The sequence below is a fragment of the Camellia sinensis genome, chromosome 14, assembly GCF_055761805.1.
Source record: "Camellia sinensis isolate YWXY chromosome 14, ASM5576180v1, whole genome shotgun sequence".
Classification (NCBI taxonomy): domain Eukaryota; kingdom Viridiplantae; phylum Streptophyta; class Magnoliopsida; order Ericales; family Theaceae; genus Camellia; species Camellia sinensis.
This window is the reverse complement of record NC_138974.1, coordinates 8902724-8918441: the sequence shown is the minus strand read 5'-3', so window position 1 is coordinate 8918441 and position 15718 is coordinate 8902724. Positions and strand designations below refer to the sequence as shown.

General features: G+C 33.4%; 1 protein-coding gene across 1 annotated transcript; it reads left to right on the top strand.

The window, feature by feature from the left end:
- The first annotated feature begins 9754 nt into the window (after positions 1–9754).
- On the top strand, positions 9755–14159 carry LOC145806707 (receptor protein kinase TMK1-like). Its single transcript, XM_082904340.1, has 2 exons — positions 9755–12521; positions 13415–14159. The coding sequence occupies exons 1-2, from the start codon at positions 10172–10174 to the stop codon at positions 13921–13923; spliced, it is 2859 nt and encodes a 952-aa protein (XP_082760466.1). The 5' UTR covers positions 9755–10171; the 3' UTR covers positions 13924–14159.
- The last annotated feature ends 1559 nt before the right edge of the window (positions 14160–15718 follow it).

The window sequence follows — 15718 nt, the reverse complement described above, 5'->3', positions numbered from 1 at the left end:
ACTTGTGGGGGGAAGCAATATTGTCTGCTAATTATGTTCTTAACAGAATACCCCACAAGAAAACCAACAGCACTCCTTATGAATTATGGAAAGGTCGACCGCCTTCCTACAAATACTTAAAAGTGTGGGGGTGTTTGGCAAAAGTTGAAGTTCCTGTTCCTAAAAAGACTAAGATTGGACCAAAAACAGTAGATTGTGTGTTTGTTGGTTATGCTCAGAATAGTAGTGCATATCGGTTTCTGGCTTATAAATCAGAAATACCTGATATAAATGTGAACACTATTATAGAGTCAAGGAATGCTGTGTTTTTTGAACATGTCTTTCCTTACAAGAAAGGACAGGAATTAAGTTCACAGAAAAGAACTTATGATTGTACACAAAGTCAAGAAACTAATGACAATCAAACACAAGAGACTAGTAATGGTCTCAACCAACAGGATTTAACTGATGATGAACTAAGACGAAGTAAGAGAGCGAGAACATCAAAATCCTTTGGTCCAGATTTCCTAACATACCTGTTAGAAAATGAACCTCAAAGCTTTAAGGCAGCAATGACAGGTCCTGAAACACCTTTGTGGAAAGAGGCTGTTAATAATGAAATTGAATCCATTATGCAAAATCATACTTGAGAATTGGTGGATCTTCCACCAAGTTCTAAACCTCTTGGATATAAATGGATATTCAAGAGAAAAATGAAAGCAGATGGTTCAATTGACAAGTATAAAGCAAGACTTGTAGTTAAAGGTTACAAACAAAATGAAGGTCTGGACTATTTTGACACATATTCCCCTGTGACAAGAATAACTTCCATTCGCATGCTTATTTCTATAGCAGCGTTGTTTAAATTAGAAATACATCAAATGGATGTTAAGACAGCTTTCTTAAACGGTGATCTAAATGAAGAGATCTATATGGAGCAACCCGAATGGTTTGTAGTATCAGGACAAGAAAATAAAGTTTGTCGGTTTGTAAAGTCTCTTTATGGATTAAAACAAGCACCTAAGCAATGGCTTGAAAAATTTGATCATGCAATGCTTACTAATGGGTTTAAGATAAACGAATGTGACAAATGTGTCTATGTTAAAAACACTGACCAAGGATATGTCATAGTTTGTCTTTATGTAGATGACATGCTTATCATTGGAAGCAGTCAAAACATGATCAAATCAACTAAGCAGATGCTTAACAAAAGATTTGATATGAAAGATATGGGAATCGCAGATGTTATATTAGGAATAAGAATTATTAAAACATCTGACGGATATGCATTATCTCAATCACATTATATTGAGAACATTCTTGGTAATTTATCAAGGATGATATGAATTTAGCTAGAATACCTGTAGACGTCAATCTTTATTTATCAAAAAATAAAGGCGATGCAGTGTCTCAATTAAAATATTCCCAAATCATTGGAAGCCTAATGTACCTAATGAATTATACTCGTCCAGATATAGCTTATGCTATCAGTAAATTGAGTAGGTACACTAGTAACCCCGAAGAAAACCATTGGAAAGCGATCATTCGGGTTCTTAGATATCTAAGATTCACCCGTGATCATGGTTTGAACTTTACTCGATATCCAGCAGTACTTGAAGGTTATTGTGATGCAAATTGGATATCGGATACTAAAGATTCAAAATCCACAAGTGGATATGTCTTTACTCTGGGAGGCGCTGCTGTTTCTTAGAAATTCACGAAACAAACTTGCATCACACGATCCACAATGGAATCCGAGTTTATTGCTTTAGACAAAGCAGGAGAAGAAGCAGAACGGCTTCGTCACTTCTTAGAAGACATTCCAATGTGGCCAAAACATGTGCCAGCTATTTGCATTCATTGTGATAGTCAATCTGCAATAGGCAGGGTACAGAATCATATGTATAACGGTAAGTCACGACATATTCGTCGTCGGCACAATGCCATAAGGCAATTGTTGTCAAACGGAATAATCTCAATAGATTATATAAAATCTAAAGAGAATATTGCAGATCCGTTAACAAAAGGTTTGACAAAAGAGCTAGTGTACAGTTTATCAAAGGGGATGGGATTAAAGCCTATTACATAAAAGTCGTCATAATGGTAACCCTACTTATATAACTAGAGATCCCAAGAACTAAGTTCAAAGGGACAACTAAGTTATGTATGGCTCATCAGAAATCACCAAAGGATTAAGTTCCTACCTATTCCTATGGTGAGAGTGATATCTGCAACATATGTTGTATGTAGGGGTATAAGGATAAGCTTTGCTTTTAATGATTACTTATATCTTGATTAAGACATAAAATCAAGACGAGCATAAGGAGATACTCACAATAAGAATCACTTATATGAGTGTCGAACTGGGGCCGGTTCTATGAGAATGCAAAAGGCTAAATTCTCTAGAAACACTCATGAAAACCAGGCGCGTTCAAGGCCAAAATAAACACAACAGTGAGAACCACGATGTGTTAGAAGATATTTTGTGTGAAATCTATTGTCTTGGCTTACACAAACGGCTGAACAATTCAAGGCATCGCATCCATTGGTTAGCCAATAAGTCCGATAGGTTATCACTAGGGAAGGTTCAAGGCCGAAAGCTACCTATCCTAATGCAAGATATTTTCGACTTATACTCTTTCGATAAAGTCTGCATATTGTTGCATTTCCGTTGTCATCAAATTCCATTCATGTGGGGGATTGTTGGAAATGGTTATAAAATTCAAGGTAAAACCAGAATTTTTTCCTAAATTTGGTCTATTTTTTAGGTGGGCCCTGTGCGTCGATTTTCACGGGTCAAAGTGGTAACGTGTTCTATGCCGCGTTGTGATTCACGTGGTATATTTGGTTGCTCAAAACCATTACCGAGTGAATGGGAAATTGAAGCCAAAGTGTGCTCTATGGAAATTGAGTTTTTGTGGAAAATCCTTAAAGGTTTGAATAAGACTTGTCCCACATTGATTTGGTGGGACGTTTTGAATGGGTTTATAAGGCATGGGTTTGGTACTTGGGGTGTGCCCCTGGGGGTACCCAAGTGTTTTAGAGATGGAGGTTATGGGCAAAATGGGCTAGACCTATTGGACTCAAAAATCACCACACACGTGCGCACGCGCCGCCGCCTTCCGTCCGTCCGGTCGGTCGGGCGGGCTGGGCTGGGCGCAGGTGCGTAGTGTGAGGTTGGGTTAGGCTTGTTCGGTCAAAAACATTTGAATTTTATTTTATTTTTTGGTAAAATAAAATCCAGAATTCAAATTAAACTGAAAATAAACTGGTTTGGTTTTACTATACATCCAAACAAGGCCCTTCCCGAAAATAAACTGGTCTGGTTTTACTGTACATCCAAACAGGGCCCTTCCCGTTTTTTATCTGTTTAAATTATGAACCCAACAGATTCAAATCTGTTTGAATTCAAAACCAACAGGTTTCATACCTGTTCAATTCAAAACCTACAGCCACCTTTACATCTATAAATAGGACAACCCTCATTTGATGTTTTACATTCACAAAATTCATTATTTTCGTCCTTAAGAGCTCTGCAAATTTATTCTTCATTTTGTTGCATTATTTTCTTGTGAGAAAGAGTGTAAACAATTAGTGTGTTCGTAAGGCAAACAATTTGTAGTGCTGCTATTGTTTGTAGTAGATCATTTCATCCTGAGAGATAGACATCCAAATTCTGAAAATACCGTGGAGAGGACGAATCTGTCTTAAGGACACAGTGTCAAACACTGGACTTGATCAGATTATAATTCGAAGAAATTAAATCAAGTAAGTTATTTAATTTATTTTCAGTGTTATTATTATTTATTTAAATCAGATTTTAATTTTGTTTTTGTAATAAAATAAAATTTGTTTTTATTTATTTATTTTTATTTCGAGTTTGATTTTTGTAATCAAACAAATTCTCTCATTTCCTTTATTTCTTTATATTCTAGTTGTTGTTTAGTACATAATAGAATTTAATTTATTTAAATACAGTGAAGATTGTCCATCAGAAAGTAGTGTAAAGTTTTGAATTATGTGTTTGATTATGAATTTTGAAAATAGTTTTTAAATTGAGTTTTGAATTATGTGTTTAGTTACGATTTAAGTGTGAAATTGTGTTTTGAGTTTAAAATATTAAAATTAAAAAATTAAAATATTTTCAAAATAAAATAAATTATTTAAAATTAAAAAATTAAAAATATTTAAATAAAAATTATATATTTAAATATAATAATAAAATTTCTTAAACATTTTTTAATATTTTCAAAAGATAAATCCAAAAAAATTCGAAATACAACTTAAAATTCAAAAGCGCAATACTCAAAATACAACTCAAAACTCTTTTTAAAATTTAAAAACTCTTTTCAAAACTTTTTTCTCTACCACCACAACCGATGCCACCGCCACTACTACCACCACCACAACCACTATGAAACTCTACCACCACTACCATTATCATCATCACAATATAAAAATTAAAATATACAATTTCAAAATAATAAATTTCAAATTTTATCTTACACATATCAAATAACTTATTTTTAATTCAACACTTAAGTTTTTAGCAAACAGTTTTTCAACTTAAAAAATTCAGTATTCAATTTTCAATACTTAGGGGTTGTTTGAGGTGTCCTAAATAAGTGCACTTTTTATCTTTTTAAACTAAAAAGTTAAGGAAAAAAAAAATATGGATGTTTGGGTTAACTTTTTGTCTTTTTACGAAAAATATGTAATAAAAAAATTGTATAAATAAAATGTATAGTGAAAGAAAATTAATTGATTGTACGGCTCCCCTGCGGCTGCGTAGCATGCCTCCACAGAAATAATTGCCTCCTTCGAGACAAATAACTTTTGGACAGTGATGGTCGGTCCGTGGGAGCCATCATGGGTCCCATTTTAATAATTTGAACCGTGCAATATGTACAATTCGTCGAGTATTATATGCCTGTAAAAAATCGCATTGATCAGATATCGATATCTATATGATCGGATTAGTTTTGTTCAACAGTTAACTATCACATTATCCGTTTTGTTTATACAAAAATGATTTGATCATATAGTTAACGATATCCGATCAACATGATTTTTTATAAATATATATTACTCGACAAGTTCTATATATTGCACGGTTCAGATTATTAAAATAGGACCCATGGTGGCCCTTACAGACCGACCATCACTGTCCAAAAGTTATTTGCCCCGAAAGAGGCAACTTTTTTTTTGCCCCAAGAGAAGTGTATGATAGCCTGCTTAACGGCTGCGACGTTGTCAGTGGATTTATGTTATAAAAATATATAAAATATTTTTTATTTGTGAATAATAATACATTTTTTGCTTTTTGTATAATTTTTTGATTTTTTGGATTATATTTGACTTATCAAACTTGGCCTTAATTTTCAGTATTCAATATTCAGTTATAGTTTTATCAAACACCACATAAGGGGATATTTGATAACATGATTCAGTATTTAAAATTAAATTAATTAAGTGATAATCAATTAAGTCCGTTTGATAACGATAATTGATATTACTTAAAAATTTAACTGCCTTTTAAAATGTAAGCTAAAATTTAAGAAAATTTTAAATCATATAAATTTGCTTAATTCTAACTAAATTTATAAAGACTAAACATAAGTATCAATATAAACTATTATAAACTCACCACCACCACTACTATTGTGAAACCCCGTATCTTTGAGGTATTAATATTTTAGTGGGAGGTATTGGTGGTAATTTGGTGGTGAGATATTTAGATGAGAATCTAACTTATTTTCTCCATTTATTTTATCTATTTTTCTCTCCACGTCATTATTATTCATCTCCTTTGTTTTCTAATATATATTTTTTTATTATTCTTGGGCACCAAGTAAATTTCATTTCTTTGACCCCAAGTTAGTACCATTGTATATATATATATATATATATTTGTACCTCTTATTCATCAAATCTTTTTGTACACAATATTTATGAAATTTGTACACATAATAAATAGGAAAATCTCCCCAAATCTTGAGCACATGGCTAGCCATCATACCTTCTAAGCCATAATCATTGTACTTTAATACAAACAAATCCCTTGAAATCTTGGAGCAATGATGACCTTGGTACCAATTCTATATATATACATTGGGAATATGTCCATAGTACACATATATTGAATAAAATATTCTTCATTTTCCTTTACCATAGCCGGCCAACCTAGGAGAGCGTGATGGATCAATTCTTAAGGCTTGTAATCATGGCATTCTAGAAGCAAAAGTACCAAGTACACCCCTTTCTTTCCCACCAAGTAAACTTTATTTTATTATTTTTCATTTTCTTTTGTCCCAAGTATCCTTACCTATAAATTGAGCTCACCTCTCAACCATTTCTATCATTCTTCTTCTTGGTCCATTCATATCTCTATGTCTCTCATTTTGTTCTTTCTTAAATTATAGAAATTTTCAGTTTAGATTAAGAGTGTATAGAGTGAGTGTAAGCATTTTTGTAAATGAAGAGAGTTGTAGAATCTTACATACCTTATGCCACTTTGGAGATTCATGGAGAAAGATCGAGATTCGAGTGTTGGAGACGAAGGAGATTGATTTGAGGTAATTCAGTGGTATACAATATGCTTTCTAAATTCTTTTTGTAAAGAGTTTATTTTTAATTCCCATAAAGTTGTACTCCTCTTAATTATTCTAATCGTTTGATAAATTCGGTGGAATTATTCGTTGTTGATTTATTTGATTACTCTAGTCATTTGATGAACTCTGTGTAGTTATTCTGTGTTGAAAATGTTGATTTGTCTGGCTAAATGACGTGGAAATGCTCCGTACATGGATCGAGTAGACCTTGCCAATATGCTCTGTACCAATAGCCCGGATAAGCGGTTGTACTTAGGTGAGGAGGGTGAGGCCAGTCACTGGTCATGTGCCGGGTAGGACTGGGTATTTGGTTCTGGATAAATTATCGTATGTCAAATTGACTTGTTTGTGCAATTTGGTAAATTGCCTGATTATCGAATCTAATCGGTTGTGTAATTATTGGATCTCTGTTGATTTATTTTCTGTCCGAGCCTTATTATTCTTGCTGTATTGTATACTTCCCGAATTAATTTATTTTTCAGGCGTGGAGCAAAAATTTAGTGGCCATTGGAGTTGAAGCATCTAAAGAGATTATTTGAGTTAGAGTTTTTTTTTTTTTTTAGTCCACAACTATATATTATTTTGGAGATTTGTATAATTTATGTTTTGGAGACATTTGAGTTAATTATTTATGGAGACAATTTGTATATTTGAGATTATGAGTTATCTACAAATTATCAATTCGAGGTTGATTTGATTTTTTTAGCGGCCCAGAAATCGGGGCGTTACAACTATCACTGCCACCACCACTATTTCCACTACCACCACCACCACTACCACCATGCCATCGCCACCGCCACCACTACCACCACTACTACAACCACCACCACCACCACTACCACTACGCCATCATCGCCGTCGCCACTAATACCATCACTTTCATCATCATTGTCATTATTGTCATAAACACCACCATCATTTACTATCATTACCACCACCACCACCACCACTACACCACTGTCACCACCACCATCACAATATAAAAATTAAAATATATTATTTAAAAATAATAAATTTTAAATTTAATTTTATACATATTAAGCAACTTATTTGTAATTCAATACTTAAATTTTTATCAAATAATTTTTCAACTAAAAAAAAAAATAGTATTTAGTTTTCAATACTTAATTTGCAATCTTCAATTTTTAATTTTCAGCTTTATCAAACAGCACCTAACTATTTTGACTTTATTTCATTATATGATAAATTGAAAACAGACCATCTTAGAAAAATAGTAAGGGAGGGTTACGTGTAAATTTTAATAAGTAGATTTATTATCTAATAGATTTTATGATAATTAATAATATTTTTTAGGATAAATTACAAATACACCTCTTAAGATTTGCTTAAAATACAGATTGTCCCATGTAGTTTGAAAATTTACAAATATCCCCTTATTAAAAAAAATTATTTAACAGAATTAACTAAAAAAAAATCATAATTGCTTGCCTATACAGTAATAAAATTACCTAAATTATTAATTAAAACATATTTATAACATCATTAAAATTGTTAACTGACTAGATAATTTATTAATAAAATGGATGATTTGTTATGAAATTAGAAATCTCAGAGGGTGGAATGTGATTTCCAGAACGACATGGGGTGATTTGTATTTTAATCAAATCTCAGGGGGTGTATTTGTAATTTGCCCTATTTTTTATCAAACATTATTAAAAACGTCATTAATTGTTAATTTTCAATGATAGTTTGAAAATTTTATAAAAAAAAATAATACTAATTATAAATTTTAGCGACAATTTAAAAAATTTATCACAAAAAAAAAAGTTCACTAACTTTCAATAACAATTTAAAAAATTCGTCAAAGAAAAATGTCACTAATTGTAAATTTTAGAGACAATTTGTAAAAATCGTGACAAAAAAGTCACTAATTATCAATTTTTAGCGACATATGTAAAAAATTATCATAAAAAATTATTTTTTAATGAAGAATTGTCATCTATTGATTTTTTTTAATAAAAAATATGCACATAAATAGCATATGTTATGCCTCTTAGAATTAAATTATAAATTTATTTAAATTAATAAGTTAACCTCAATCAATTTTGACGATGATATTATAATTGAATTAAATTAATAGAAACTTTAAAACTAAACATCAAAATTCAGTTAATTAAAAATATAAGAACAAAAATGATATAATGGAGAAAATATAATTTGTCCTCAAAATTACTATATTCAAAACCAAACCATATGGTGTGGGTCCGACCCGGTTTTACTTTTGCATGAAACTCACGTGACCAGGACTGTGGCTGAGAACGAAATATCCTATCAGACCAAGGGCCCGAGAACTTTGGAGCCATTTTGGTCCTCTTAAATTATTAATAAATAAGCCTGCCTACCCAACTACTACTAACGTATGTCCCACACATTGTCTCCCCAGCATGACTTATAAATAATCGGATTAAATTACATATATATTTTTAAATTTTATTTAATATATTATTATTTTAAAAATTAAATCTTATCTCTTGAAATTTTGAATTTTACAATAAATTATTTTTTTCATTAATAAATTATATTTTTATAAATATATTTTAATTAATAATTTAAATAATTTTATTGTTATATAAAAAAATAATTAAAAATTTTATTTTTTAAATAAATTATATTACATAAAAATAAAAAACAGAGGAATAATTCTCAAGAATAAAGCTTGAGACCTCTAATTAGTGCTACTAATAGTGATGTCCACTGCCACAGTATGTGTTGTTTTTCTTTTTTTTTTTCATTTCTATCTCACTAATGGTGGATTTAGAGTTCAATATTTGAAGTTTCAAATCATTACTAAATTCTCCCCGTTTGGGGACTTATCTTTTTAGCTAAAAAGTCAAAAAGTTACATTTTTAGCCAAAAAGCCAATAACTCATATCAAAAAGTCAAAGATTCTCGTTTCTCTCTACTTTTTGCACATCTTTTTGTAATTAGCCAAAAAATATCCTAAATACATAAAAAAAATTTACCTACTTTTTTAACCAAATAACTAAAAAATTACTAAATTAACCTGTTCCCCAACTAGGCTCAATTTAAGTAAATTTCATAAATGTAAATTACATAGACACGTCATCGTAGCTTAGGCCGAAAGAAAGGGCAATATAGTCAATTTCACCAATGAAATCTGAAAAATTACTAAAATATTGTGGAAAAAAAAAAGAAGACAATGAGAGAAACAGAGTGAGGAGAGAGAGAGAGAGAGAGAGTTATGGAGGTGTGCTCAGTCATCTTTAGGGTTTGATCCAACTTTAACAGAAAACCCTAAAGTAAAAGAGAATTGGGTTCACTTCTCTCTTTTGTCTCTGCTTGAAATCTCCACATTTTTCTCTTCTGGGTCTTCAACATTTCCTTTCAAAAGCCTCCTAATCAATGGCATTGTTTGGTGTCTTCAATGCTGAATCTTCTCTTTCCTCATCTGAGGTTGGTTCAATTTTGCTTTTCATTACATTGTTTTGATCTGTGATCATGTGTTTCCAAGTTTTTGACATCTGGGTCTGTGTTACATGCCAAAAATAGGCTTTGAATAGTGATATTTTGATGTCAAGAGGTTTTTGTGAGCTAAAATCATGGATGGTAGTGAAGGACTACTGTGCATTGCAATTGTTTTGTATCTCATCAGTGTGGCTTTTAGTACCACAGACCCTAATGATGCTAAAGTTCTGAGTGATTTCAGAAAAGGGTTGCAAAACCCAGAGCTCCTGAAATGGCCAAACAATGGAAATGACCCTTGTGGCCCTCCCGCATGGCCTCATGTGTTCTGCTCTAATGGCAGAGTCACACAAATTCAGGTTGCTAATTTGGGTCTAAATGGTACCCTTCCTCAGAACTTCAACCAGCTCACAAAGCTCTACAATTTGGGGCTTCAAAAGAACAATTTTACTGGAAATTTGCCCACTTTCAGTGGATTGTCTGAACTCCAATTCGCTTACGTCGATTTCAATGAATTCGATTCCATCCCCACGGATTTCTTCCATGGGCTTAGTAGTGTTCGTGTCCTCGCTTTGGATTTTAACCCGTTTAATGCCACGACTGGGTGGTCTATACCCGATGAGTTGCAGAATTCAGTTCAATTGACAAATTTTTCATGTTCAAGTTGCAATATCGTTGGAACCTTACCGGACTTTTTTGGGAAGTTTTCGTCTCTCAGTTCTTTGAGACTTTCCTATAACAGATTATCCGGTGTCATTCCCGCGAGTTTCCATGACTCAATGTTGCAGATTTTGTGGTTGAATGATCAAGATGGCGGTGGAATGACTGGTTCAATTGATGTAATTGCATCGATGGTGTCTCTCACACAGGTATGGCTTCACGGAAATCAATTCACTGGATCCATTCCAGATGACATTGGAGCTCTGACTTCTTTGAAAGAACTCAACCTTAATAGAAACCTACTAGTGGGTCTGATTCCACAAAGCATGGTCACTATGGATCTTCAGTTGTTGAATTTAAACAATAATATGCTAATGGGTCCAATCCCAAAGTTCAGATCCGGTAATGTAACATTCTCTTCAAATTCATTTTGCCAAACTAGTCCTGGGTTGCAATGTGCTCCTCAAGTTAACGCGCTTTTAGATTTCCTCCATGCTTTGAATTACCCATCAAATCTTGCTTCACAGTGGTCTGGTAATGACCCATGTAAAGGACCATGGTTGGGGTTGAGTTGTAATCCAGAGGGTGTGGTTTCTATTGTAAATTTGCAGAAGCAAAGGCTTAATGGTACTCTGAGTCCTTCACTTGCAAACCTAAGTTCGCTGATCGAAGTTCATCTTGGAGGAAACAATATAAGTGGTCAAGTCCCCACAAATTTAACTGAATTGAGATCATTGAGATTGTTGGATATAAGTGGGAACAATTTTCAGCCTCCATTACCCAATTTCACTGACAGTGTTAAGGTCATTACAGATGGCAATCCTCTATTGGTTGCTAATCGGGCAGAGGGACCTCCCTCACCAATTAGCATCCCATCCCCTTACTCACAATCACCATCAAACAACTCATTGCCTAGAACTTCTCAATCACCATCTTCAAATGGCCCGCCTTCCTCATCTAAACCCAAACCAGGAAACTATAAAAGATCCAAAGTAATTGCCATTGTGGCTGCAGCCTCAGGTTCTACAATTATGTTTCTTCTGTTGGTTATTTTTTCTCTGTACAACGTCAAGAAAAGGAAAAACAATGTAGCAACTACTCCAAGTGCAATTGTGGTCCACCCTAGAGACCCGTCTGATCCTGATAACGTAGTTAAAATTGCAGTCTCTAATAACACCTCAAGAAGCTTAGAATCCGAATGTCCAATTGGTACCAGAGTGGAAAATGCTCATGTGATTGAGACTGGAAACTTGATCATTTCAGTTCAGGTTCTTCGAAAGGTTACTAACAATTTTGCACCAGAAAATGAGCTTGGCCGTGGTGGTTTTGGTGCGGTTTACAAGGGTGAGCTCGAAGATGGGACTAAAATTGCAGTTAAGAGAATGGAAGCCGGGGTGATTAGTAGCCAAGGTTTGGATGAATTTCGGGCTGAAATTGCGGTTCTGTCTATGGTCCGACACCGTCATTTGGTGTCTCTTTTGGGCTACTCCATTCAAGGCAATGAGAGGCTTTTGGTTTATGAATATATGCCTCAGGGGGCTCTAAGTAGGCATCTTTTTCGTTGGGAAAACTTGAATTTGGAGCCTCTGTCTTGGACGAGGAGGCTTAATATTGCTTTAGATGTTGCTAGAGGGATGGAGTATCTTCACACTCTGGCACACCAAAGTTTCATTCACCGTGATCTCAAATCTTCGAATATTCTTCTGGGTGATGACTTTAGAGCAAAAGTTTCTGATTTTGGGTTAGTGAAACTTGCTCCTGATAGAGAGAAGTCTGTTGCAACAAGGCTTGCTGGAACATTTGGATACCTTGCACCTGAATATGCTGGTAAGAAAACCCTCTTCTTTTTTTTTTGGGAATCCTTTGCAAATCTGTCACTTTTACGATATAGTCTTGTATCTTTAAGCTTATGACTAAACATAAATATTATTACGGTTATTCAGATATATATGATTTTCATACTTTCAACGGTGATAAAATTTCCTCTCATGTTGCTACTCAGAGCCTATATTTTTCTCTGGCTCTGTTTTCACTAAAACACTTTGTAATGCTTATAGCAATATATGTTGCAACATTTGGTGTCCAGTTTTCGGAGAACATGATATCTGTAATTAACACATGATGCCACCTGTCAAGAAACCTCAAAACTATTTTCCTTCTAAATTTTAGAAGTAAAAATTAGTTTATTGCTGACATAATTGTGCTTCACACAACAAAATCATATTTCAATGTAAACATTGATAAGCATGACCTCTTGCACTGCCAAAATTAAAACTTGTGCATCTATGCGGTGGACTAATTATAAAGCAACACTTTCCTACTTTTCCTCTGCATTCAGAATGGTTATGGATTGTCATGTTTTTTGATGTGGAACTTCCAGATTGAGAAAGCAATAAACTGCATTTTTTGCAATTGTGTTCTATTTATTTTTGTTCAACTGTGTTGATTGATATGAAGTTGTTTAATTTCATATTAAGCGCAAGTCCACATAACATACTTCTCTTGAATTTCAGCCAAAAAACATTAAGTACGAGCATGCATTTAGAATCTCATATTCAACAAGAACACAATGTCTCGCACAAAAATCCTTGATTGTACTCTTTGGATATACTAAAAAAAATATTCCTAGCAGGAATTCGTTAAAAAGATTTATTGGTGGGAAACAAGTTATCTATCCATCAAACTTCCTAATTATCTACCCGAATTTTTGTTTGTTTCAGTGACAGGAAAAATTACAACCAAAGCCGATGTGTTCAGCTATGGAGTGGTGCTGATGGAACTTTTGACAGGACTAGTGGCACTTGATGAGCAGCGTTCTGAGGAGAACCGATACTTGGCTGAGTGGTTCTGGCAAATAAAGGCAAACCGAGAAAAGCTAATTTCAGCCATCGACCCATCTCTTGAAGCCAAAGAGGAGATTTTCGATAGCATCTACGCCATAGCTGAACTGGCCGGGCATTGCACTGCTAGAGATCCAAACCATAGGCCCGATATGGGACACGCAGTCAACATGTTAGCTCCACTGGTTGAGAAATGGAAACCATTCAATGGAGAAACAGAGGAATATTCTGGAATTGATTACAATCTACCTCTTCCTGAGATGTTGAAAGGATGGCAAGAAGCAGAAACCAAGAATTTCAGCAGCACGAGTCTTGAGGACAGCAAGGGAAGTATACCGGCAAGGCCAGCTGGATTCGCGGAGTCCTTCACTTCTGCTGATGCGCGGTGAGTGAAGGTAGGCTTTTCATTTGATGAGCTGTTTGTATTTTTCCATGTTTGTGCTTTTGTTCTGTGATTTGAGGACAAAATATGAGTTTTTTGTTTCTAATTTGTATATGGTGAATACAACCTTAAAGATTTCAGAAGTGCTCAAAACAATATAGTATTTGCTTTGAGCTGTGAAAGTTTTCAGATGTGATCATCTATGTATCGGAAGAAGGTATTGTTGATGCCTATTTTTTTTCCCTTGATTTGTGCTTGTTTATTATTCTAGAGTCTGATTTTGTTATCTTCTATATCAATCAATTCCATACTGTTGTTAAAATTTGTTGCTTGTATTTGAGCTTGGCTCAAATTCAAAGTACTATATGAACTGTTTGTCAGGGAGATCTCAGCATAACACATGATGTTCTAAATGAAACAGCTTGTTCTATTTCAAGTTGTTTTGTGACTTTTTTTTTTCTTGGACACTTGGGCCATAAATTCAATTTTGAAATTTTGGGATAATAACTCCAGACACTAATTTTTAGGACCATAAGAATAATAACAATTTAAAAAATCATATTACCACTACATATTTGTGTATCTATTCATTGTCCACCTATCTATTCATGTGTCATCTATTTGTATCTATCTGTCCACGTGTCGCATATTTGTTCACATGCCATCTACTTATTTGTGTATATCATTATCACTAGCCATCACCAGCCACCTCAACCGACTTTCCGGCTTCCACCGAAAGTGGGCTAAAAATAGGGGGGGGAGGGGGGGGGGGAATCCTTTAAAACAATAATTTGTCATTCTCACCAAACAATTTAATTATGTCTTTATCACGAAAACAAAACAATCAATGTGTTCACGCAATGTTAAAGATACATAACATTTGATTGATTGGTTTTAAATTTTTAATGGGATCACTCATTAATTCAACTAATAGAAAATTGTGCATTGTTTATAGAATAAAGGTTGAGAGTTTTAATTTTGGAGTTCTAAAAAGAGTTTTAGTAATGTGGTAAGGAGTGGAGTCCACATGTGATATGATATGTGTGCCTATATTTTTTTTTTTCCCTCTTACCACATCATTAGAACACTATTTAGAATTCTAAAATTAAAACTCTGTATTATTGTTTTTGTTTATATTTGTGTGAATAAATTTACACGCTTTGTTTATCCTAGATAAATTTTCGAACTCCACCAAAGTCAATCCCATTAATATACACCATTCCATTGGTGCAAGAGTACCATGTGATCTTACTCTAAGGTAGTGTTTGGTTTATTAAAATGAAATATAATGGAATGTTCATTTTATTAAAGTATTTATTCTTATGTTTGGCTACACTAAAAATATAATAACAAATATATTATAAATGAAATCATCTTTCACTATGTCAAGGGAATGGTCATTTCATAGTAAAACCTTATATTTTTCATTTTTATTTATAAAAAAATTATAAACTAATTTTTGTTTATTTTAAAAAATAAAATAAAAATTGTAAACACGTTTGATTTGAACCCCCCTCAAAAAAAAAAAAAAAAAAAAAAAAAAAAAATTCGTCCTTTTGCTTTTTCTTCAAAATAAAGAAACTGGGGTTTGAACTCCTAACCTTCTTCTGCCCATCCCTTCCTTCTACCTCTCTTCCACGCATTCTTCCGCTTCTTTTCCATGGTCATTTCGGTTTATAAATAAATGTAAACGGCTTTTTTGAATATATGGTTTTTGCCTTCATTTTTAATTTGAGGGAACTTATTTATAAACTCAAAAAGTTACCAAACAAGTTTATATGATAATCTTTAAATTTTTGTAT

Bases quoted from the DNA above. Each gene is read 5' to 3' on its own strand.
- LOC145806707 (XM_082904340.1), top strand. From the start codon at position 10,172: ATGGATGGTAGTGAAGGACTACTGTGCATTGCAATTGTTTTGTATCTC. The intron at 12,522-13,414 runs GTAAGAAAACCC...TGTTTGTTTCAG, and splicing joins CCTTGCACCTGAATATGCTG to TGACAGGAAAAATTACAACC.